Genomic DNA, 26245 nt, shown 5'->3' with positions numbered 1-26245 from the left:
AAAAACATAACCCTTCCTTGGCAGTCGGGTAAAAATGGGCCTCACATATTGTGTCAGGTAACACTTGCAGAAATATTCTGGACGGTGAGTTTATATTCATTTTTTTATCTTTATAACTATTTTATAATTACTTTATATAGTTATAATACGGTACGTTTTATTGTAGGTTGGTACCGAGGTGAAAAAAGAGCAATGAAGTTTGCATTGCCAAGAATTTGGAGGATAGGTACTCAGTAATCATCGCATAGATTGTTATTTTTACAAAAATATATATGATGTAAAGTAACTATAATCACAATACATTGTGAATCCACTCAAAGATAAAAAATCAAAGAAAACATATTATCCGGATCTACCAACGACTGTTAATGTTCATTAATAAATACTTGCATTCTATTTTGAAATTTCTATTATAAGAAAGTATCATTAATTAATGTTTGTGTATCTTTTAATATATTAACTGTGTCCATTTTTCATGTATAGGGTCTTTCATTGAGCGTTTCCTATCTTTAAAATTGTATAAAACAAATTGTGTGTGATATATCATCGAAATTTTTTAATCGTTTAAAGGACCTATTGCTGCCATTATGTGTAGAATATAACATCGTTCAAATGTCCGCACGGCTTTTATGGTTATGGTCTGCAAAAGGCAGAGTTCTTATGGGCGACGGGAAATCGACTGTCTCAGATTCTAGTGCACACTCACGGACAGCGGCGATGTTTTCGGCAGATCTTCCGTTTCGTTGATATACGGATGTTAGTCAATCATTTAATGACCCAGTAGACTTCAATTTATCCACCAGATTGCGAATAGTCCTCTCGGTAGGACGATCATGGCGACCACGCGGTAGCGGACGATTGTAGCACGCGTTGCCCGAACAGAATAGCTTTTTGATACAATAATTTTATTATTTGTTCGTGTTGTTGAATGCTATAATCATCCATGGTAATTTGGCAAAACAAACTGAATAAATTAAAACTAATTTGACAGATGTAGGTTCAGTAAGATGACCGTTATCAACTTTCAAAGTTCGGAAGTCCTTGTTAGAAGACCCTATATTTTCATTAATTTGAATTTTCCAATTTGTACACATAAAAGTAAATTCAGAACTGTTTTTTGTTCTTTTTCTTATTTCTAGGTATAAAAGGAATAAAAATAACGTATGTATAACCCATGCTCAAAAATTCTGTAGACCGGTGTAATATAAGCAAAATATAGCGAAATATTTGTATACAAATGTAGAAATACTATCTATGAATTTACATTTTACAATGAAATAAATTTTGTCTTAAATTTATTTTTGAGTTCAGGACATGTGTCACTTAAATGTAACACTTTATAATAGTAGTGTTATTACATATTTCTATTTTTTTAGCCTTATACGACGGCCTGCCTACTTGGTATTATTCACAATTTTATATTAAAGTTATTAAGCACACCAAGAATTTTAAGTACCTATTTTGGCATTTTACTCCCATCCAGATACATAGATATATCCTGAGAGAAAAAATAAATAACATTTACATTATATTATTTATAACTATAATTATGTACCTCATATATAACCACATATACAATAATAATAATATTCGAAATGTAATTACTTCAAAATAAACCTCCTAAATAGCCGTATGAGGCATGGTTGTTTATTTACATCACCTAAAGAAATTACTATAAGATAAAACATTTTTGGTATTTTTGGACACTAAGTAAAAAGGAGCAAATGAGAATGCAGACCACCTGGTGGTAAGTGGCCACTGCCGCCTATGGATATATATACCTACAGCTTACTATACTTTTTGATCTATACTCTAACCTCCTTTTGTGAACATTTTTCACCTTTATAAATTATATTGTTTAGGCCTTTTATAAGTAAAAGAGAAAGATACTTCATAGTCTTGAAATTGAATGAACCCACGAAAGGATGACTTTATCATTAATTTTTCAATTCTTGACAAATAAAAATAAAAAATCATTTTTAGAGAAAATTGACGTATAAATGAGTAATACTACGATTTACATAATAAATAAATTAGTATTTCAACCATTTTAGGTACATTTTAGAACGGATACGTGGCAACACTTTATTTACGCTACAATTTCTAGTTACACTTTTTTATTAGGAGTGATCAATCTATGTATTCTAATCATTTAAAGTTTAGGCTAAGATATTTAAGTAATAAGCAGTATTGCAGTATGACTAATTTATTAAGAATTAAGTAGCCTATTATAATAAACACACAAATAAGACACCTGTGTTAATATAACGGTATAAGAATGCTACCTAGGCAATAGGCAGCAAGGGCGAATGAAACCATTGTTTTTCATTGATTTACATAAACTAAAAGGAATTTACATTACAAATGTGTGAAAATTTTATTCGTTTATAAAAAAAATAAACATATTTTAACATATTTACGCCTTAAAATTATTTTTGCTGCCGGAAAAATATTTCCTTTGAAACTGTTACTAAAATACATAAATCATTAAACTGAAATAACCTTACAATTATAATATTAAATAATTACGTAACGTTATGTTACATTTATATTAATAACGTCTTATTTATAGTTAAACTGTTTTTGCGTGTGACAAGGGTTAAATCGATATTCGATGTTGACAAAGATTTCAAGGGACACATTTTAATAAGATATTAATACAGTTGGGTAAAAGGAAATATCCTCAAAGTAAATATTACTAATGACTCTGAGGAAATATTATTTGTATAAGAAAATTACATATACGACAAAACTGTTGCATCCGATATTTTGCTATAGGTAATCTGTGGTATGCATAGTACTGTCCAGTATAACCTGTGAAAAGTGAATTGACATTTGACATTGTAATTTGTAAATAATTAATTCTTAACCTGGATTGACTCCGACGTTTTTAACTTTGTGTAATAAATATACAGTGTAAATAATTACATATCTACTTGATCCAGTAATTAAATAATTCGGTAAAATAAAATTTGAAAAACAAAATGTCTCGGCAGGCATCTAGGCTCGACGCTAAAAAAGTTGTAAGTGAAAATTATCGCTTCATAACGTATCCGTTACGTTATATGTAAAAATATTTGCAATTATTTTATTTTCCAGAATTCTGAGCTCTTGACGCTAACGTATGGCGCCTTGGTGTCTCAAATGCTTAAAGAGATAGAGAATACAGACGACGTTAATAAGCAATTGGAGAGAATTGGCTACAATATGGGGGTCAGGCTGATAGAAGATTTCCTAGCGAGGACGACGTCGAACCGGTGTTTGGAGATGAGGGAGACCGCTGACAAAATTCAACAGGCTTTCAGGTATTTATATGTTTCTTTTATTCGCTTGTAATATGCAAATTCAAGATCGAATTGGTGCATTACGTTACACTGTTGCCTCGTCGGACTGTGGCTCGTTATCAAACACTGGTAAATTGGATATGTGACAATAAATCAACTGAGAAGAACCATTTGTTCATTGATGTAATGTTACATTTTTTTTAATAATAATGAGGTAACAAATGAGCATGCAACTCACTTGAAGTGGCAACTACCGTCCAAGGATATCTGTAATCAAACCGAGATATGAACGTCCTACCTGAGACTGGCCTGTCTGATTGTATGGGTTTTTATCCCTGAGCATTAAGTTGGAACACTTGGGTTAAGTATGTCTGCCTTATTATATCCACCAAAAGGTCAATGACCTTTAAAGTACAGGAAATAAAAAAGAGCTATAATTTCATGCTTTATTTTATTTCAAATTAATGTATGGTGTAATGCATGGTGCATTACACTGGTAATAATCGGCAGAGGCAGAGGATCACAGGTATATTCCTGGTCATAGTTTTAGTCAGTTACAATGTAAGGGCATACTAACACAAACATGTACCCATAGGTGAGAACGGACTATACACAAAACACTCCCAGAGACTTAGTTTGGGGTTATTGGTATACTTTTTTCACCCATTTTTCATTACTGGAATACTTTCTACACATGTTACTCGTCTCCACAAAATAAGTAATTCTTATATGGGTCAATGTCTACGTTTTTATATTAAACTTCCTACCGAAATCAGAAATTTGTCAATTAATAAATTTAAAGTCATAATCAAAATCAAACTTAGTCGTAAAGCTGATTATAAACTTTCTTATTATATTGATAATAAAGCAGCTTGGGACTGATCAATAACAAGATTATTAGTTAATTAAGAAAACGTCCAAGTATGTATAAGCAGACAAAGAACAGAAGTCTAGATTCATGATATACCTTTTCGGCTGGGGATTGAACCTAGAACTCAATGCATGTCTGACCATTTTGATGCCTGCTCTGCCATAAGGGTTATCAGAGGGGTTGGTGGTGACTATTTGTAAATTAAAAAGGTTTTACTAATATAATTTATGTTATTTCAGTACATACATTATAATAACATTTGTTTATTTATTTATTTATTATTATAACGAAATCATAGTAGGTGTACATGTACTGAACGTACTAAAGATTGTGTCTAAAGTGGTAAAATTTTTTGAGTTCGGAAGACAGAGATGGAAGTCACTGTCAAGCCCTGTTTCCTTACTAGATCCTGGATGTCTACTGTTTGTAAAAGGTTTGTCAGTGAACCCCTGCAAAAGTATAAATATGTAATCTTTAATTTGTATATATTTTTTTAAATAATAAATAAATTTTTGAAGGTGTTAGAGTCGATAGCGATTTGATTCTGGAGGTACCACTACCACACATATTTCTGGCTCATAACAGCAGTCTTAAGTGGTGCTGTGTTCTGGTTTGAAGGATGTGGTAGGGGAGACATACGTTTCTGAGAAGTTCCAGCTTAGTCCTCAGGGGTAGCGGCGCATCTGTGGCCAACCTCAGGTAGGAATATCTTATCCTACCTGGAGTTGATTACAAATGTCCATGGGCGCCAATAGCCGCTTCCCAGGTGGGCTGCATGCTCGTCTGCTACTCCTATATTATATAAAAAAAATTGGCCAAGTGCGAGTCGAACTCGCACACGGAGGGTTCCGTACCAGGTATTTATTTTTATTTTTAGTATTTTTTGTCATAGTCGAAAGTAGCTTCATTAGTAGGTATATGCATTTTATTATGTAACGGGTACTCACGATATGCGTTTTTTATTGCCGGTATTTCGACCCAGTTGCATGGATCGTGGTCACGGCGAAACTCAGTGTTTGATAGGTATATGCATTTTTAAAATATAAAGTGGCGAATATTAACTAAATTTCGCCAATATTAGATCCATTTTCCTGCTCTCTCCAAATATACAACAATTACATCATCAGCATCATCAACCCATAATTAGTCCACCGCTGGGCACAGGTCTCCTCTCAGAGTGAGAAGGATTAGGCTGTAGTCTATACCGCGCTGGCCAAGTGCGTATTGGTAGAGTTCATAATTCACATACCTTTGAGATTTTTTTATATATTTCTCAGGTGTGCAGGCTTTCCTTTGCCGTTAAAGCAAGTGCAAGCAAGAAATTAATTTCTAATACGCACATAAATTAAAAAAATCAGAGGTGCATACCTGGGATTTGAACCTCGGACTTCTCGGTCCAGAGGCCGAGCTTCTAACTACTAGGCTATCACTCCTTTTGTTATCAATTACATAGTTAACTATTAACTATAATAAAATAATAACTTATAACCGTCATTTCAATGTTATTATTTAACACAGAACAATCCCAAATTTATGAAATTTGAAATTTAAATTAAAGTTTGTAATAATACTATTTAATATAAAGTTGCATTTTAATCGTATCGAACAAAACAAATTAAATTAAATATCACTCAACAAGGAAAATCAATAAAGTAATATAGGTAATTCAGTGGAAAATAGTTATGCGCATAACGCCATCTATAATATGCACGCACGACTCGAATACGATTGGAGAGTACTTTACGAACATTTTTTTCATGCCTCGTTTATATTTTCACATATGTATATATATATATATATATATATATATATATATATATATATATATATATATTATTTTATTTTATTTTTTTTATTTATTTATTCATTTATTTCAGACAACAAGGCCCATATTACATATACCTTACAGACTAACATACATACTAATATATACTTATAACTAAATCACGTATTTGCGGCGACGTGAGACGCGAGTCTGGTGACTTCCGGGGGTCCTCTCCGTCCACGGAACTTCCGGAACACAACTCCCTTCGGCCACAGCTCCTCCTTCAGGAAGGTCGACAATTGCTCAGTTGGGACGCGTACAACAAATGAACTAAAGTTCACCGCGTTACGCGCCTCCAACTTTTCGACCACCAATCGGAACTTGGTTTTTACCGCCAAATACTCCACTATGTCAGACGGCTTCGTGCTGTAGTGGAGCCGTGAGACATACACGTGCGACACAGGAACGGCAGGACGCAGGAGATGGTTAGATCCCGTCGGTGCTGTGCCACATTGGTTACGACAAGGAGGCTTTTTCTTCTTACGCACCACCTTAATAAAGCCATCCTTGTCTGCCGCATGGTTGGACACCACACTGCGAGGGGGTTCATTGCGGGGGTTCCCACTTTCCCTCTCTGGCCTCGTTGTCTTCCGCTTCCCGGGTAGCTGGCGGGAGGCAGCTGCAGCGTAGTCACGTTGAGGCGTAGACATGACGACGCACGGCGACACCTCGGCGGATATATATATATATATATATCTTTAAAAGATTAAAAGTTTAAAAAAGTTTAAAAGATTGTTTTAGATTTTTTGAGAAATTCAGCCCTCTTCATCTTATCAAGTACACTTTTATTAGGGTATTTTTTCCCCCATAGAGGTCAGACCCTCACCTATGTTCTCCCCAAGTTTGTCGTGATACTTAAGGGACACCCTGTATAAACGTATACGTTCTATAAAAAATACTCACCCACGTTCTATAAAAGATACTCACGTTCAAAACGTATTAATCAAGGTTTTGCCTAAACTGCTGAAAATGTAATCATGAAATTTGGACTATAACTTCATTTTATAATGTAGATGCGCACTAAGAACGGATATTTTGATATTCCCCCGTTAAGGGGGTTAAATAGGGGTTGGAAGTTTGTATGAAAGTCCGTCAGTTTTAAGGCACTCGATCAAAATTGATATTTAGTTTTCTGATTTAAAATAATAAAAATCTAATTTAAAAGTTTTTTCCAAAATCAACCCTTAAGATGGTTAAATAGGGGTTGACAGCTTATTTTAAAATTTGCCAATTTGGAAGCCAGCGCTATGAAAGTTAGCCATTGCCTTACTGGTAAGATATAGTGGAACTATTATTCTACCGTTTATGGAAAATCAACCCCTATGTGGGTTAAATAAGGGTTGTAAGTTTGTATGAAAGTCCCCCAGTTTTGATGTAAACTCTATGAAAATCGGTATTTGGGTTTTCGATAGAAAATAATTAAATACCTATTTCACCATTTTTGGAAAATCAACCCTAAAGTTGGTAAAAAGGGGTTGACAGTTTATTTTAAAACTTGCCAATTTGAAAGCCAGCACTATAAAAGGTAGCCATTGCCTTACTGGTTAGATATAGTGGAACTTTAATTCTAACGTTTATCGAAAATCAATCCTTATGTGGGTTAAATAAGGGTTGTAAGTTTGTATGAAAGTCCCCCAGTTTTGATGTAAACTCTATGAAAATTGGTATTTGGGTTTTCGATAGAAAATAATTAAACACCTATTTCGTTGTATTTGCAAAATCATCCCTTAAGGTCGTTTAATAGGGAATGAAACTTTATTTTAAAATCCGTTAATTTGGAAATAAGGACTGTAAAAATAGCATTTAGCTTCTGATTCGAAATAATAGAGCTTCTTTAACACCGTTTTTGGAAAATCTACCCTTAAGAAGGTAAAATAGTGGTTGAATCTTCGTTTAGAAGTCCGCAGCTTTTGAAGAAAAGTTTAAAGTTTGTTTAGAAGTAAGCCGATTATGAAGCAAAGTCTATGAAAATTGGTATTTTGTTTTCTGGTTGTAAATAATATATCGTTTATTTTCCCGTTTTCGGAAAATCAACCCTTAAGGTCGTTAAATAGGGGTTGGAACTTTATTTTATAATCCGTTAATTTGGAAGCAACCACTATGAAAACTTATCATTAGACTCAATGAAGCATCTGAATCACTGTTTTTTTTTAGATCAACCCTTAAGACGGCTATAAAAGGGTGTATGCAGTATGCCTTTCTGTTTACACACCAGTTTCAGCATTTTAGGTACTCAATAATCAACCCCCATAAGTAAAAAAAGTTTCTTTAAAAACCATTATTGAAGTTATACTTTCTTTGGCGTGTCTGGAAAGAGAACAGAGTGCAGAGAGGTTAAGTTTTTCCATGGGCCGTCGTAATATAAATTTTTACATGGGAATGTATTGGGCGTGCTGAAGTGCAGAACAGCGGTTTTTTAGTGACGCGCAGACCCGCGGGCCACAAGGGAGAATCGTGGGCCACAAGCCACCCGTGGGTGTGGTTGCCGACCGCTGGTGTTGAACATTAGCTTTCAGAAATTTGCTGATAAAATATTTATTGATACATCTGTACAAAGGAATGTTTTGAAATACCACTAAGGAGGTACAAGAAGTGGTTCAAAGTTAGAAACGTGAAATTTCAGATAGCGTCTATTCACACGAAAGCACAACTACGACAACATGGACGGGTACAAATTTCATATATATATAGATAATGCGCAATTTTATTCACATGGACCACATTCACTACATTGCAACCACTTTGGATACACTGCTTGCCAACATTTTGTCCCTGCCGTGGGGTATAGTTGTAGTTTACGTTGATGGTGTTGTGGTAGACACATATACCTTGGAAAATTTTGGGCTAGAACAGGGATACAGTATCTCCTGCCTGTCGTAAGAGACTAGAGGGAAACTTCTGGGGTTGCGGGCGGCAAGAATGGGAGCTCTAACATCCCAGCCGGCGACCCTGGAAAGAACCACTGTATGTGACGCTGCATACCTTAAGCTAAACACCAAAAGTTGTGAGAGAGAGGTTTTAATGCGTTAATAATTTGCCATACGGTTGCCATCAAATAGTTGCTATACAGTTCCCATGTATACGTTTGTGTTTTATTTTTCACATACCAAGGGATCGTTATGATTTTTGCATAGTGGTTACTGGGTGATACTTTATGGGTCAGAGAATAACATGGACGGTTTCTATGGAATAGTATAAATAATAATTATTCTATCCTACATGAAACTTATATTTTAAAGAAGTTTCATAACAGGCCACTAACTAGTGTTTTAGTGTATGTTTCTGAAGAAAGTTTGACCAATTTAGGTACACAGTGACGAAAAAAATATGAAAAAAAACTATTATTAATGCTACTTTATCGTTAAAATTGTTAAAGGTTTTATCTTTATCGTTAAAATTTACAATTATTTATTTGTATGTCATATCATATTTTTTACGCGGGCGAAGCCGCGGGTTCTGCTTGTATATATATCGTCACTGGAAAGTAAAAATGACTAAAGCGCCAAAAGTGCATTTTACAGGAGAGCGATTTAAAGTTTTTATTTTTGTTTAAACTGGCATATCTCTGTTTCTTGTATTCCAATTGAAATATGCCTAAGGCAAAAACAATGTTGTATTTTTATCTACGTTATAAAATAGACATATTGCCTAATATTGTTATATTTAGGCAAAGCAAAAGGACTTACTGTATAAACATATTCAGGTACAGTAAAGCATAAATACTAATCACTTACATCCATGAAAATTTAGGAATGGAAAAACGTATCATTCATTATCACCCCAATACCATCTATTGTTGTTTTGTATAACTAAGTATTATTGAAAATAATAAAATTAATGAAAATAATGAACATTTGGTGGTACAGAAGCCTCCATGTGCGAGTTCGACTCGTACTTGGCGAAATATTAAATAATCTTCAGATTGCAATGAGACTTAGACCATTCTGTAGAGGAAAAAACACAATTCAACGGTATAAAAAACGCACATTAGGTATTTTAGCGCTTTAGTAGTTTTGCCTTTCCAGTGACAATATGTGTACTTGCGTTACCACCCCTTTTAAATTGAGAAGTCTCCTTTGCAATAAAGTCTGAATAACCATTTGTAAATCATTCATTTATTTCATTGTGTACATAAGGTGACGCATAAATCCTGGATAACCTTATAACCTCGTGCACGCCCTAGGCCTTGGTGGATTTTAACATATGAGGTTTCGTTGGATTGGTCCAAATAGTTTTTTGTATTTTTTTTAAATATAGGAGTAGCAGACGAACATACGATCCACCTGATGGTAAGTGGCTACTGCCGCCCATGGAACATCTTTAACCAACTCCAGATTATTAAATTAGATTCTTACCTGGGGACGGCCAAAAATACGCCGCTGTCCCTGAGGGCTAAGCCGGAATGCCTCGGAAAAGTATGTCTTCCTTACCACACCCTTTAAACCAGAATACAGCAGCGCTTAACAACTTGTCTTTATCCATAATGTATACTTTGGATCTAGTTGAACTTACGGAAACCTAAAAGCGTGTACAGGTTATCTCGCTCGTTGGAGAATTCCACCTTTGGCTGCTTGGCTAACGTGGTTGCAGGGAGACTGGCTCCCTGATTTTTTTCATCGACTGTTTTATTGTTCTGGAATGTCAGCTAAAAAGTGATAGAAATACATTATTACTTAGTTCGTATTCGATATACGTATGTGAGGGATAAATTATGAATCTGAGTGTTAACCCAGTTCCCACCCTGGCGGAATCGCGGACTGCTCCCGCGCAAGTGTTCTCGCGGCTCCACTCCCGCAGTAATAAGGAGGGACACCGTCAGGTTTTTAGTCGGTTGGTGCACGACAGGCCCGACATAACCTTGCGTCGGCCCCTGTGGCGGAAGGCACTCGTGCATAGTTTTCCTGACGATAAAAAATAAACCAGTTCCCCCAATCGCTCATGTTTTGTTTTGATAAAACCTTTGGCCAAGTGTAAGTCAAACTCGCTAACGGAGAACTCCGTACCACCAACATTTTATTTTTGATATTTATTATTATAGCAGCTATTGAAGTAAATGCATTGAGAAAATGAACGGTCTACTTATTACGGTTATTATGCCGATCCCAATTTATTTTCAAATTTCTTTATTCTTAGTATTTGTTGTTATAGCGGTCTCTCTTATACATAATATGTAAAAAAGTCCATCGCGCTGGCCAAGTGCGTATTGGTAGACTTCACATATCTTTGAGATTTTATTTTTGGAGTTTACTCCTTAAGAAACGATTTGAGTTATAAGGCCCGGTACGGAAATTTTATGAGGAGTAAAATCAAGTGTAACATGAAAAGTTGAGGCGTAACGGAAACCAAAATATGAATCAAGAGTGCTTTTATTAATTTAAAATACAGTAAGTTCAAATCCCATATGAAAGTAATTATTACAATAAAAATAATTAGCAATATATAAAACATTAAAACGTCATTAACTAATTTGTTTACATTTTTGCATAAATTAAGTTATAGGTTTGATCATTTATAAACACTGTGAAAAATATGAACATTGGCGCCATAATATGATTAACAATCTTTTATGAACGTTTTTAAAGAAGAGTAACATATAAAATCAGTAAGCAATTGAATAAGATATAATATTAGCAAAATAAGTTTTTAACATAAAGAGGCTTTTGTAAGTTACTGATATATTAATTTAACTTATAAAAATGGATGCATTATTGATCAGCACCATCTATCAACGATAAACGGGCAAAATCAAAACAGTATTATTTAATATTTATTACAGAATTATTGCTAATGAATTATGTTCAAAATAAGTTATATAAAATTAGCAATACGTTTTAAATGAATTCTAGAATTATAAAACATTCAGAAACAATCCAAATTACATATAATAACATGTTTATTGAATCTCATATAAATTTCATCCGTAAATTGCAACAAGGATATTTTATAGATGGGAAAGAAATTATAATTATTAAGTTTTAAGTTATAAAACGTTTAACATTGTTTTAAATATAAATAATTATATTATATTAAAATTTACTTTAATATAAACAATTATATTAAGTTACCATTATAATATTTGGAACCAAAATACATAGATTGATAAACTTGCAAACTTACAAATTATAAAACTTGCCACTAGATGGCGCTATTTTATATTATTTTGTAACATACTTTATGTAATACGCATTATTGAAGTAATATAAATAATCCGAATAATTACAGATATATGTTTGTTTCTCTTATCATTTCAGCAGATGCGTTCATTTACCTACCCTTTTTTCTATTCGATATATATCATAATTATCATTCGTAAGGAGTAAACTCCAATCGTGCGTCGTAGCTGACACACACACACTTTTTTTATAAATCTCTCAGGTTCCTAAAGATGTTTTTCTTCACCGTTTAGCAAGTGATAATTAATTTTTAATATGCACATAACTTTGAAAAATCAGCGGTGCGTGCTTGAGATTTGAACCTCGGACCTCTCGATCGAGAGGCCGAGTTTCTTAATCGCTTGGCTATACTGCTGATACAATTAACTATCATTCAAATTGGTATGAACTGTACTATAATTGCTTAATATCTCGTGGATACATACCCGTGCCATTTGTTTCGGAACAGTATTAAAACATGCCGCTAGTTCATCATTAGAAAACTGAATCGTGCTCTGACCATGTGTGCAACACACTAGCCCCGCCAACACAAAAGTTAACAACAGCTTCATCTCGTAGCACTAGTTGTGGGATAATATGGAGCGGTGACATTTCATTTGACTTTTATACCTGCTATTTTTCTTATTTTTTGGTGTTATTGGAGTTTATTGGAGTTTACTCCTTAAGAAACGATTTGAGTTATAAGGCCCGGTACGGAAATTTTATGAGGAGTAAAATCAAGTGTAACACGAAAAGTTGAGGCGTAACGTAGAAAGAGACAAACATATATATCCACACTGTTCGAATTCGGAGAGAGGTGAGGGGGCTGAGGGGTTCTTACTAACCACACTTGAATAAAAAACACACTATTATGTTCCACTGAATATATATTAATAAATTTACAAGGCGCCTCTTATAGTATCTACTAAAGGTTCTCAACAGCGTGATTCAACGGCTGTTTTAGCAGCGCCATCTAGTTTAATATTACGGAACTATCATATACAAATTATTTGAATATTGAACACAAACTTGAATATTGAACACACACTTTACGCGCAACACCAGTGAAGTCACTGAATAGAAATGTCATAATTTTATTTTTTTGTACTAGTGACGTGAAGGAATGCGTTGTATCGGTAAAATAGGTTCACAGACTACATATTAAAAGTATTTTTAGCCACAAATAAAACATAGATAATTTAAAATAAGCCAAATACGAATATATTAATGATCCATTACAATCCCTCCTTTTTATTACAATCATCATATCCTCTCAAAAAGGAAGTAGCGTTTTTAACCAAAATATGAATCAAGAGTGCTTTTATTAATTTAAAATACAGTAAGTTCAAATCCCATATGAAAGTAATTATTACAATAAAAATAATTAGCAATATATAAAACATTAAAACGTCATTAACTAATTTGTTTACATTTTTGCATAAATTAAGTTATAGGTTTGATCATTTATAAACACTGTGAAAAATATGAACATTGGCGCCATAATATGATTAACAATCTTTTAAGAACGTTTTTAAAGAAGAGTAACATATAAAATCAGTAAGCAATTGAATAAGATATAATATTAGCAAAATAAGTTTTTAACATAAAGAGGCTTTTGTAAGTTACTGATATATTAATTTAACTTATAAAAATGGATGCATTATTGATCAGCACCATCTATCAACGATAAACGGGCAAAATCAAAACAGTATTATTTAATATTTATTACAGAATTATTGCTAATGAATTATGTTCAAAATAAGTTATATAAAATTAGCAATACGTTTTAAATGAATTCTAGAATTATAAAACATTCAGAAACAATCCAAATTACATATAATAACATGTTTATTGAGTCTCATATAAATTGCATCCGTAAATTGCAACAAGGATATTTTATAGATGGCAAAGAAATTATAATTATTAAGTTTTAAGTTATAAAACGTTTAACATTGTTTTAAATATAAATAATTATATTATATTAAAATTTACTTTAATATAAACAATTATATTAAGTTACCATTATAATATTTGGAACCAAAATACATAGATTGATAAACTTGCAAACTTACAATTTATAAAACTTGCCACTAGATGGCGCTATTATACCCATGCGCCCATATATACATCTATATACAACGTACATAAACAGCAACCTAACCATCAAGTTTTAATGTTTTGATTTTAAAGTTTTCTTATACTTCTGTGCATTGATATGTGTATTTTTATGTACTATTAAACAAATCATCAAGTGATTAAAGTTGAAAAAATATTTGAAAATATGCAAGAAATTGATTTAGATGATAATGAAGAAGAATCCAAAAAACACATGGATGCGGTTAATTGGTATTTTCTATTCGATATATATCATAATTATCGTTCGTAAAGAGTAAACTCCAATCGTGCGTCGTAGCTGGCACACACACACTTTTTTCTTATTTTTCATTGCATTTCCCATTGACACAGGTGTATCCTTTATTTATTCATGCAAGTATATCTTTAATATTGTCGCTTTTCTGTAAACAACAAGGTCTTCGTGTATGTATGTATTGTTTAAATAATATTCGTTACAGTCTGCGACTTAATACGTATACCTATATTATAATAGTATTATTACCACTATTTAGTGAAATTCACAAAAACGAATAAATACGTTCGTTTTTACTTGGAAGGAGTAGCCGAAATGTAAAGGATGGCCTAGGAATAGGTGCTATTACTCTGTAGAAGTGGACATTTTACTGGCGTATTGTGAATATTGTGATAACGTTATGTTCAAGCTCTTATCGTGGTAATTTTTACAGTATTTGTCCAAATTATTCAGTGTAAATAAAGTATGTTTTTCTACATTGAACCTTCTTCTTCTTGCGGTGCCTCTCCAACTAGTGAAGGTCGGCTATCAACTGTCTAAATCCCTCACGGTTTTTTGAGAGGCGAAATAGTTCAGCTGCGCTTGCTATCCCCGTCCACTCTCGAATGACTTTGAATACGACACTACTTTGAATTCGACGAGGTATTTTCGTAAAAAATATTGAATACTATAAGTATTTATGGATAAAACAATACCTTAATTGTCGGTGTGTCAGATGACAAGGACCCTGAGTCATATTTATAATTTGTAAAGACGACCTTTGCATTATATTTCTTGGATTAGAAAAAACTACACTACGTCAATATTATAATATTCTCATGAGATTGATTTCAAAGTATGTATTATTAACAGACAACAAAGTATATAAACAAAATAACAAACATTCAGTTATTTACATTAGAACAGTCGATGAAACAAAACAGAGCCCTTACCATCAGTTTTTACGTTTTACGTACTGTTTTGGTATTTGTTTACGTATTGGCCTATACAATTTCCATTCAGCGCCCCTAGCGGCTTGTATCAGAACTTGGAAATTGTATGGGCCAATACGTAAACAAATACCAAAACAGTACGTAAAACGTAAAAACTGATGGTAAGGGTACAGGGGGTTACGCTCTCTGCAACCACGTTAGCCAGGGCGCCAAAGGTGACATTGCTAACAAGTCAGACAAATGTACAAAATGTGCTTTTATATTTCTGTAAGTCCAACTAGATCCAAAGTACACATATACAACGATTATTCAATGTAATGGTTGAATATAGATAAATAATAAAGGATGTTAAGCGCTGCTATGTTCTGGTTTGAAGGGTGTGGCAAGGAAGACATACTTTTCCGAGGCATTCCAGCATACCCCTCAGGGGTAGCGGAGCATTTGTGGTCGTCCCCAGGTAAGAATCGAATCTAATAATCTGGAGTTGGTTACAGATGTCCATGGGCGGCAGCAGCCACTTACGATCAGGCGGACTGTATGTTCCTCTGCTACTCCTATATTATAAAAAAAAAACAAAGTCCTTCCATTTCAATGGAAAAAGGTGTATTGTTAAGTAAGAGAAATAAAATATTAGGGCCAAAATTTCACAAATTTTATTACAAATAAATATACATTTTATGTAGTTAATGCCATTGATACATGAGGGCACGTAGCGCACTGATAGTATCGGTGTTTCATGTAGGGTCCCAGATTAATTGCAGATCATAGTTCTGAACCGGATACTGGATGTTTATTTTTGTGATACTCAATAGGATATTTCACATAGTGGAGCTTTTATTGTAGGTGTGTGCGTGTGCGTGAGCATGTGTGGTACTACGAATTCTATTATTTTATATCTATGATATATATACAAGGTGAATTTTTCAAACGGGCCTTCAGGGCCAAATCCGAAACTATAAGGATTACCGAAAAATGCTGAAAGGAGCTACGAGGCCGATTTTGATAAAAACTAAAACTGCATCATTACTTTTTTAAAATAACTTTTTCCCTAGCCGGGAATCGAACGAGTTCATTTTGAAAAAAAATACACCTCAATTTCTAATCCCTCTTTCGCTAATCCTTATAGCTTCGGATTTGGCCATGAAGGCCTATTTGAAAAATTCACCCTATATATTATATAACATACAATAATTAAATGAAATGAAATCAGTATAGACTGTACTATTGATAGTGCGCCGATGCACTAAATAGGCAGAACTTTCTGAGTTTTGAAGGCAGAAAACGAAGTCACTGTCAAGCCATTATCTGTTATAAAGTCCGGGAAATGTTCACGTTCCAAGTAGTTAGCAGCCGGGCCTCTGAAAAAATACAAACATATTAGCAACAAGTTGTAAATATATTTCTGGCACGTAATGCTGTCGGTCTCTGCTATATCACTTGAAAATATAGTCACGGGTTAGCTAAAACTTGTACTTTTATCGACCACTCGCTTACGAGCAGAGTTGATAAGCAGTATTTTTCATGCGTTCTCCAATTATGGGAAGAGATATATGCGTAGGTGCGGATGGTGGTATTTCCAAGCGTTTAGCTATCGTATTGCTTTATTTGAGAGGCTAAGCCTCAGTGTTAGTACTATACTATAGACTATTAAAATGTTTTTTATTATATAAATTAACACTTACACAAGGGGCAAAGTTGAAATTCCAGAAGCATGTCCTTGTATTTTTCTAGATTGCCTTGCAACTATAATTACGCAGTTGTACGATTCAGTCGGGGAAGCTTCGGGTGCGGTGTATGGACGTTGTGTTTCTCCTTGGTCCACGTTGCCTTCCGGGATGTTAATAACATACCATCGGACAACCGTTTTCTCGGCGCAACCGTCGTCATCTACACCTGCATATTAAACTATACGTATGAGTATTCCCCCATACTCGATACTTGAAAAAAGGTATTCTTATTGGGGCGAGAGGAAGGATATTTTCCTTCCTTAGGAATAAGCAAATTTTATTCACGAAAACAAAACTGAAAAAATCTCACAATATGCGATAGTAATGATTTATGGGGTACCTGAGTGAGGGTGAAAATTTTGATATTTTTTTTACAAAATTGCAAATATGTAACTCGAAATCCATGACAATTTCTATAACACAAAAGTAGATATTCTGATACGTCTTAGCATGACCAACAAGAGATTAGGTATACGGTTCCATTAATTCATTTACACCCTTATATGATTAGTACGACCCTGTTGTCAGATATGCAGAGGAGACCACAGATTTGTTATGAAAGATGTTAAGTTACATATTTAATACCCAATAGTAATATTAACAACAATCTGTTTTAGTACTTTATATTTCGTGTAAAATTAGTTTTTATTTGATTTTCATTTAGTATTATGAAATTATATTATTTTGATTATCTTTATTTCGTCGTCAACCAATGATATAAAAAATAAAGATAGTTACTAGCGGGCAAAACTTGAAACATACAAATCCACATAATTGTACTTTCTTAACTCAATCGCTCTCGGTAGCTGTACACTTTAAACGTCATTAGTTTTCTAAGCCTAAAAATGCGTTCTTGTGAATTACATAAATGTAAAAATTATGCGCCAATATAAACAAGCTTAATGGTCACATATCACATATTATTGACAGGAAAGAGACAACGTGTTATTTCCATAAGTAAAGTGACAAGTGACGCAAAATTTACGTCGATATTTACGTATGAATTAAACCCAATGTCCAACACTAGTTGTATTTTTTATCATATGGCTTTATCCCACTATTATAGAATATTTGTGTATGTAGTAATATGTAAGTAAAATAAAAAATATGCATGTGTGTTTCAATGCGCTCGCGTTTCTCTTACTTTTTTGTGTTGTTTAGTGGGCAGGTAACGTATCTATAGTTTTTATATATCGTTGTCGTCAACCATTAGTGTCACACTGGTGGACACCAATCTCCACTCAGTGAGGATTGAGTAGTCCACCGCGGTGGCCAAGGTGGTAAATCGGTGGACATCACAACCCTTAAAAACGTGTTTTTCGAGCTCTGAGGCGTGGAGGTCTCTTCACGACGTTTCCCTATTTACAATAACTTAATAATGCATACTTAATATAAGATACACTATGTTCGAATGAAAAGGCGAAGCACAGCGAACGGTAGTCTGAAATGTTTAAATTTCTATGTTGTTTGAAGATATAGACGTGTTTTACATTTATATCTGTAGTCTACTATAATAACTCATTAGAGGTTTTTAGGTTATTTAAATTTTTGTCAAACTATAGAAATGCACAATCTCCGTTAATACTTGTTGTGAAATGTTTTAAATCAAATACATTAATAAATCGGGAACATAACGTAGTTTTTAATTATTTTCACGAAATAAAATTCCATCATGTATACTTGTGGTGTAAAAAATATAAGGACATCAAAGTTCACACTTTTAATACTTGGTACTTATTGTATGTACTTTATGAAATTCCATAACACATAAATGATTGGATTTTGTAAAAATAAAGAAATAAAATCTGACAATATAAATATTTCTTATTTTAAATCAAATGTATTGTGGCGACAATGGCCACACGCATCTGAATCACGCTATTGAAGTTTACTCAAAATCTTAACATATATACAAGCTCTGGAAGTGGATCTGTCAAAGGTCGGCCGCTCCCGGGGTCAGATCATCTAGCCAGGAGTGAGATCTCCCTTTGCCAAAGCGGAATTCACAAATATCAAAATTGCCCAAAAATATATTATATTGCAGAGACGGAAATAAATATACGGTATGACTGTGCCTTTTGTAATTATAAGTATTACGATGCGAAATGAACAAGTATTAATTAATGTATGTACAAGGTTTCAAAATTGTATTTCTTGCAAATCTACTATATAATGAATATAAGACACCTGTATAAATGCAACCAAGAAATAATTGTAATGGGAGATGTAGGGGCAAATGTATTTTTAGAACATTTACGTAATCAGAAAATAAATACTTTTAGCTAAGTATTATTTATTTCTGAAGTATTAAAACCAATGGATGTTATATGTAAGAATTGGTTAGTTAAGGCTTAATAACTTGAGTAGTGGGTGAGGTATAAAGTCATAAAATTTAACTTTAATTCTAAATATTAAGTCCAGTTGTTGTCAAATCGGCTGTATCATAAATCCTTTGAGCATTTCCGTCTGAGGTTTTCGCGGAGCGCTATGACACGGGATTAAAAAAAAAAGATGCGAGAAAAGAGCTCTCTAAAACCGGCGATGCATTGGCGACTCCTCTGGTGTTGCAAATGTCCATGGGTGGCGTTGATTATCCGAAACTATAAGGATTTGCGGAAAATTCTGAAAGGAGTTACGGGACCGATTTAAAAAATATATTTTTCCTTACCCGGAAATAAAACAGGTGCATTTTGGAAAACAAGACAATCTGTATTAAGTGTCGCTTATAAGATCATATTCAGTGTAATAATGATAATGACAAACTTTAGGCAAATTTTTAAGAAAGTACATATTATTTTCATACATTCTCGTACTAATACTCACTAATTCTTCGATATTATATCTATTATTTATGGCTTAATACCTGTACTAAAACACTTATACTTTATCCTATAAAGCCCTCACACTCGTTGGCGGATAAGTTCCCGCCATTAAAAAATATTAATATGAAATAATATGTATTTTCTTTCAAATAAGCATAAATTAGTAAAGATACTTCGCCGCCTAGAAATTGAATGAAGCCACAAACGGCTTATTAGTAAGTTCTTTTTTTAATTCTTGACAAATAAAAATATTTTTAGAGAAAATTTACGAATAAATAACTAATATTGCGTAATTTACATAATAAATAAATAATTATTTCTAATAATTTAGGGACATTTTAGCACGGAGACGTGGCAAAACTTTTTTACGCAACTATTTCAGTTCTCAAAACTGGGTACATTTTCTTGTTAGGAATGAGTAATCTTTACTTATCTATGAAAATAAGCCCCTAGTTTTTCATTTATCATTACTTCCTAAAATTTACCAGTACAGTCAACAATCAAAGTTGTTAGAGTTTTATTAAGCAGACGATATTATAATTCTAGGCTTTACCTCAACATGCAGCCGACCGTGACCAGCTGGAGTAGTTCTGGGGATGAGTTCTCGCTGGTCTGGGACCAGTGTCCGCTGAGCGAGTGGGTCGAGATGCCCAACACTGGGCTGAAGTATTGCGCGCTCATCCCGGGCGCTATACGCGGCGCGTTGCAGATGGTGCAACTCGATGTGCAGTGTTGGTTTGTTCAGGTATGTCGAAATAAATATAGTTTAAATGTGTAGACATGGAGGGAGCTGGCAGTCAGAAGTAACATGTTGATCCGCAGGTTTTCCATGTGTCATAAAAACATAAGGTCACACTGTTCAGGGCATATTGCCAAACATTTTATATCTGCAGCCTGTGGATTAATCATACGAAAAAGGCTTACAGCGTCCTACGTGTCCAATATAATAACGCGTTTAGGTCACTTATGGGTTTGCCTAAATATTGCAGTACTTGAAGGATGTTCACAGAGGAGAATATAGATAATTTCTACGCTATAATACGCAAAAGAGTGGCATCCCTGTGGTCAAGGATTCGTAAAAGCTCCAATAGCTTGCTTCAAACTGTGGCGAACAAGTGGGATGGGCCCATACAGAAATATTGGATGTCCTTACACATGGCATCGTCGCACTTTTGCGCAAAGTAGTATGTCTTATGTCTGACTGGTTCGTGTAGTTGTTACTAACCTTAATTATATAAGTGAAATTGGACTATGTACACGTATCCGAAATTAACGATTATTATTATTATTATTAAAAAAAAAAACAAAAAAAAAGCACGCTTTTATGATAAAATCAACTAAAAAGTAGAAAATAATGTTCAATCTAGGAATGAATTAAGGAACAGTAATTAATTAGTATAATTGTGAAAAATGTGTGGGGCGCTTTTCAAAAACTAATAGATGGAGCACCCCACGCTTTTTTGACCCACGACCGATGAATCGCCGGGTTGACGTCCTTTCGGTTCGGTTCGGTCAAAGGGTTCTAACACCTTCAAAGGTGAGGCTAGTAAAAGCGTATTAAAAATATATAGCCCTCTGTGGTTCGACTCCGGTGTCTCCACCGCAACATCTATTTCCGCCTAATAACAGCAGTGTTAAGGGTTGTTGTGTTTTGGTTTGAGGGTTGGTAAGGGAGACATACTTTTCCAAGGTATCCCAACTTAGTCCTCAGGGGTAGCGGCGCATCTGTGGCCGACCTCAGGTAGGGAACTAATCTTATCTGGGGTTGATTACAATGTTCATGGGCAGCAGTAGTTACTTACCAGGTTCTTACTTAGGTTTGTTGCTTTAATATTAAAAAGATAATAAATATTTTTTTCTGATTTTATATTTTTTCTAATTTCAGGATCAACTTAAAGGAGATGCAGTGACTGAGCTAAGAGTGAAGTATATTAAGAGATTGGAAGATGCCGTACCAGCCGGAGAAGATTAAAATATGTTTAAAATTAAGTTAAATATCTCAATATTATATATAGGAGCGATCGCTAAAACTGACGCGGGTGCATGCTAGCGTGTTTGTATTGAGAAGTTGACATACTTTTCCGAGGTATTCCAGCTTAGGAGTGACGCATCTGGGCCGATCTTAGGTCGGAATCTAATCTTATCTGGGGTTGATTACCCTTTGAAAAAACAGATGTGCGTGCCGGAGTTTGAACCTGATCGAGGAGCCATGTTTCAACCACTAGGCTTCTCCTGCTTTTTAATACAATATTGCCGCTCAGACTACTTTTTTTATATAATATAGGAGTTGCAGACGAGCATGCATGCTGATGGTAAGTGGCTACTGCCGCCCACGTACATCTGTAATCAACCCCAGATAAGATTAGTTTTCTACCTGATTTCGGCCACAGATGCGCTACTCCTGAGGACTGAGCTGGAACGCCTCGGAAAAGTATGTCTCCATTACCACCCACCACCCTTCAAATCTAAACGCAGCAGCGCTTAACACTGCTGTTATTAGACAGAAATAGGAGTGGCGGTGGTGCCGACGGAGTCGATCCACAGAGGGTTCTACTACTTTAACAATAACTTGCGCATCGCCATTACGTACTGCGTTTTAAACGCGGCGGTCGCCTGCGGCGTTTCCCAGACCGTCCCGAGCGGTTGCCCGCTTTGTACCCGCCAGTTTTAGCGGACGCCCTAAGAGACTGTATATCTTATTTACTTATAAATGTAACATTATTATTTTGATAATATGAGGCTGCCAGAACCAGAGTGGCCAAACTGCATTTTAATGACTTTTGACCTATCTGTACTTTCGTAATTTAAAAATATTGTATAGTCCGTGTAAAACTGCTAGTCCACTCTGAATATAGAAATGAATCGCGTCGCCATAGTAAATTGTATGACTACACCTCCTCGCAACAACTTCAGAGCGGACTACTACTACTAGCATCACTTACTTTTCTCCATATTGTAAATCGTTTTTTTGTAATTAGGCTACTCTGGTTCTAAGAGCCTCATATAGGCGTTATAAATGCATTGATGAAAATATATATAATACTATAATGATAATAGATAGGCCCATGTGGTACCGATAGTGTTATATTGCGTTGTTATCAGTGTAATATGATATTACTCATAGTATGGCAGACCATTTCTGGGCTGATAAAAGCTTGCGCTGAGTAAAACTGAGTGCCACGATTGCAATTTCCGGCAAGCACAACACCAGCAAATAATAACTTTTTAAATTGATTTATGATATTATACAAATGAAAATTTCAAAAGGGCGACTATAATTTTATTACTATATTCGGGCCATTACGAACGTGCGAAGTGAGTCATAAATCATTTTTATCAGATCTCTCGTTCACACTTATGGGCATATCGGAACTCTCGCTCGCACTTATAGTGTTGTGCGTAACAACAAACGACTTTGTCGATAGTCAATATCAAGTTATCAAGGAACGGGTTAAGGAAATAATGCAAAATATTTTTAGGATGTATTTTAAAACGTCTTTTAATAACATCCATATTTATATTTTTGCATAACTATATTATTCATCAAATACCGCGTCCTTTAAGAACATCTATATTTATGCATAATCATCAAAGAAAGAGTCCTTTAATTATAACTACCTAGCATCCCTTTATCGATATCAAGTTGTGTGGCTTTGTCACATTCCTTTGACGTCATCTTTTATGACTCGGGTTGCACGTTAATGGCACTACTGTAGTGAAATATGCTTAAACCATTATGTACATTTGTGCAATCTTGAAGACGTATTGTCTGCTTATTTATATATTCCCATGCGTCTACACACAATGAGAAGGCGTGCGTCACCAGACTGCCAAGACATCTGCGAGCGTTTTCGTGCTAAATAATTTGCTTTTAAACTTAATTTATAATCTTATTTTTGAAAATAATAGCCTACTTTAATGTGTTAATGTGAAGGCCTTACTACTTACTTAGGCCAAAAGTTATTAAGCCCTACCCTTAGTATGAGTTTTTAAGTTTGCTCCAAAACGGTCACCGTTTACGTTTTTGCTTACACAGCGCCCCGTGGACAGTTTCGGAACTATATATAAGATTCCGCAGTGTAAGTTTCAAAAACGGAACAATAACGTTATCAAAATTTAATTAAAAATGTAAAAATAAATGCATATTTATATTTGTAAAATTAAATGTCTTACAATTGACTATTATTTAGTTTATTAAAACTCATAATGCGAAATTTTGGTTTTGATACGGTCCACGGGGGCGCTGTATGTCCGAAAACGTAAATGGTGACCGTTTTCGAACAAATGTAAAGACTCATACTAAAGGTACAGACCTACCTTCCATTAGATTGATTTACAATATGCATATGTTAATTTTGTGAGGATATAAACAAAAAGTAATACTTCTTTGGCGTATTTATTAAAAAAAAATAAAAGAGTGCGTGTATGCACACAACAAGAACAACCAACCAATAATTTCGTATTTTTTGCAAACCCAAAAAATACGAAATTATTGGTTATATTACTTTGTTCCTTTTCAGTTACACATCTAACATCATATACATAAAAAATATCATTGTGGTGTCGATGTTCGTTACCGTTTTTGCAAAAAACAGTAATATTTTTTCCAAAACGCCCCAAAAACAAGTATAACTGCAATAGTAAGGTGTTATGTGCATGTAACTTATTGTAAATTGCTATATATGTCAGTTAAGAGTGTTGGTAATGTAATTAAATTTTATTTTTTATACTTTTCATCATAGATATGTATTTCTAAGAAATTTTAAATAAGATTTATTATGTTTATGTATTTTTTTGTTCGGTTTCTAAGAAAGAGTTGAGCATAGAATATCTTTTGTTAGTCATTACCTAATCTTTAAAGGGTTTTCTAATAAGAATTCAAGGAAATAAACAATGACGTCACGAAAAAGCACGTTAAGAAACAATATATATTTATTGTATTACTCAAACACATAATTCAGAAGTCAACTAAGATATTTTCGCGGTTATTTGCTCTGTTCTTATAGTTTTAATAAATGGCAGTAGTATAAAGACCAGGCGGGTTACTACCATCTCTTAAAACAAGATTATTTTAATCATACATTGAAATTTCGTACCACGATCTCGTTAAAGTAAGATTGTTTAAACAATATTAAAACAAGCGGTTTTGTGTGAAATCATTCATTCTTTTGTACCGAATTCGTACCATGAAGTGACACAAAATATCATAATTTAATGTTGTACTTATGTCAAATTTTGCAATGACGATTAACGTCAAACGTTCCTTTGCACTGGATAATAGTGTTACACTTGAATAACGTTTTAAAATATATTCAACCAAAAATAATTGTACACGAAATTTAACTTTTTAAAGCAAAATATGTCAATTTCAGTTACTTTTATACAACTAGTACTCGAAAACTGGATAAGGGTGTCTAAATATTTACTTAATTTAATTAATAATAATAATATGTATATGTCAAACAAAATTAAGTAAGTCTGTATAACTGCGTATGACGGAACACAATCAAGACTATGGTGCGAAAGAAACGACTCTAGTGTTGATGTCTCGTTTTCTCTTGGATAAGGAATAGACAAATTATTCATTATTTTACATCACTCGGCAGGAATAGAACAATATTGTTTTAAGGAGGTCGTGGTACGAATCAAAATAATGTTGATGTAATATTGAAATAAAACATTCCGGAACTATGACGGTTTTTAAAAGATGGTGGTAGGCCCCACGATGAACTTATATAACATATTATTTTTCTTCTGTAATAATGATGTAAATATTATTATTCGAAATTATAATATAAAGTAGGATATAAATGCATTATTTTATTTTGAGCCTCCATCTGTTTATCCACTTGCATTAACAGTAGGTATATTGTTGACATTGGTTAGCGTTGAAATCAATAAAGGCAAATATATTCGCTTACATGACACGTTACATTTCAATTTAGAAATGTGGGTCATTAGAAAAATATTGTTGTTATCTTTCTACATAGTCTAAATTTTTTTTTTTTTTTTATAATATGAGAGTAGCAGACGAGCATGCAGTCCACCTGATGGTAAGTGACTACTGCCGCCCATGGACATCTGTAATCAACCCCAGATAGGATTAGATATTCCTACCTGAGGTCGGCCACAGATGCGCCGCTACCCCTGAGGACTAAGCTGGAACGCCTCAGAAAAGTCTATCTCCCTTACCACACCCTTCAAACCGGAACACAGCTGCGCCTAACACTGCTGTTATTAGGTAGAAATAGGTGTGGCGGTGGT

At 34.1% G+C, this 26245-nt stretch overlaps 1 protein-coding gene and 1 long non-coding RNA gene across 2 annotated transcripts; one reads left to right on the top strand and one right to left on the bottom strand.

The window, feature by feature from the left end:
- The first annotated feature begins 2836 nt into the window (after positions 1-2836).
- On the top strand, positions 2837-25792 carry Bet3 (blocked early in transport 3). The gene is made up of 4 exons (XM_073078217.1): positions 2837-3023; positions 3100-3305; positions 20528-20726; positions 21867-25792. Exons 1-4 carry the CDS (start codon positions 2985-2987, stop codon positions 21951-21953), a joined length of 531 nt encoding a protein of 176 aa, XP_072934318.1. The 5' UTR covers positions 2837-2984; the 3' UTR covers positions 21954-25792.
- Positions 16069-18566, bottom strand: LOC140746530 (uncharacterized). Its single transcript, XR_012102774.1, has 2 exons — positions 17115-18566; positions 16069-16790 (listed from the first exon to the last, which is right to left on the bottom strand). It is a non-coding gene; the product is annotated as an uncharacterized LOC140746530 (long non-coding RNA).
- Positions 25793-26245: the final 453 nt, after the last annotated feature.

This window comes from Epargyreus clarus, unplaced genomic scaffold, assembly GCF_041222505.1.
Source record: "Epargyreus clarus isolate Ecla_fem2 unplaced genomic scaffold, WU_Ecla_fem_2.2 ptg000012l, whole genome shotgun sequence".
NCBI lineage: Eukaryota > Metazoa > Arthropoda > Insecta > Lepidoptera > Hesperiidae > Epargyreus > Epargyreus clarus.
This window is presented reverse-complemented; position numbering and strand designations above follow the sequence as displayed.

Bases quoted from the DNA above. Each gene is read 5' to 3' on its own strand.
- Bet3 (XM_073078217.1), top strand. From the start codon at position 2,985: ATGTCTCGGCAGGCATCTAGGCTCGACGCTAAAAAAGTT. The intron at 3,024-3,099 runs GTAAGTGAAAAT...TTTATTTTCCAG, and splicing joins GGCTCGACGCTAAAAAAGTT to AATTCTGAGCTCTTGACGCT. The intron at 20,727-21,866 runs GTATGTCGAAAT...TTCTAATTTCAG, and splicing joins TGCAGTGTTGGTTTGTTCAG to GATCAACTTAAAGGAGATGC.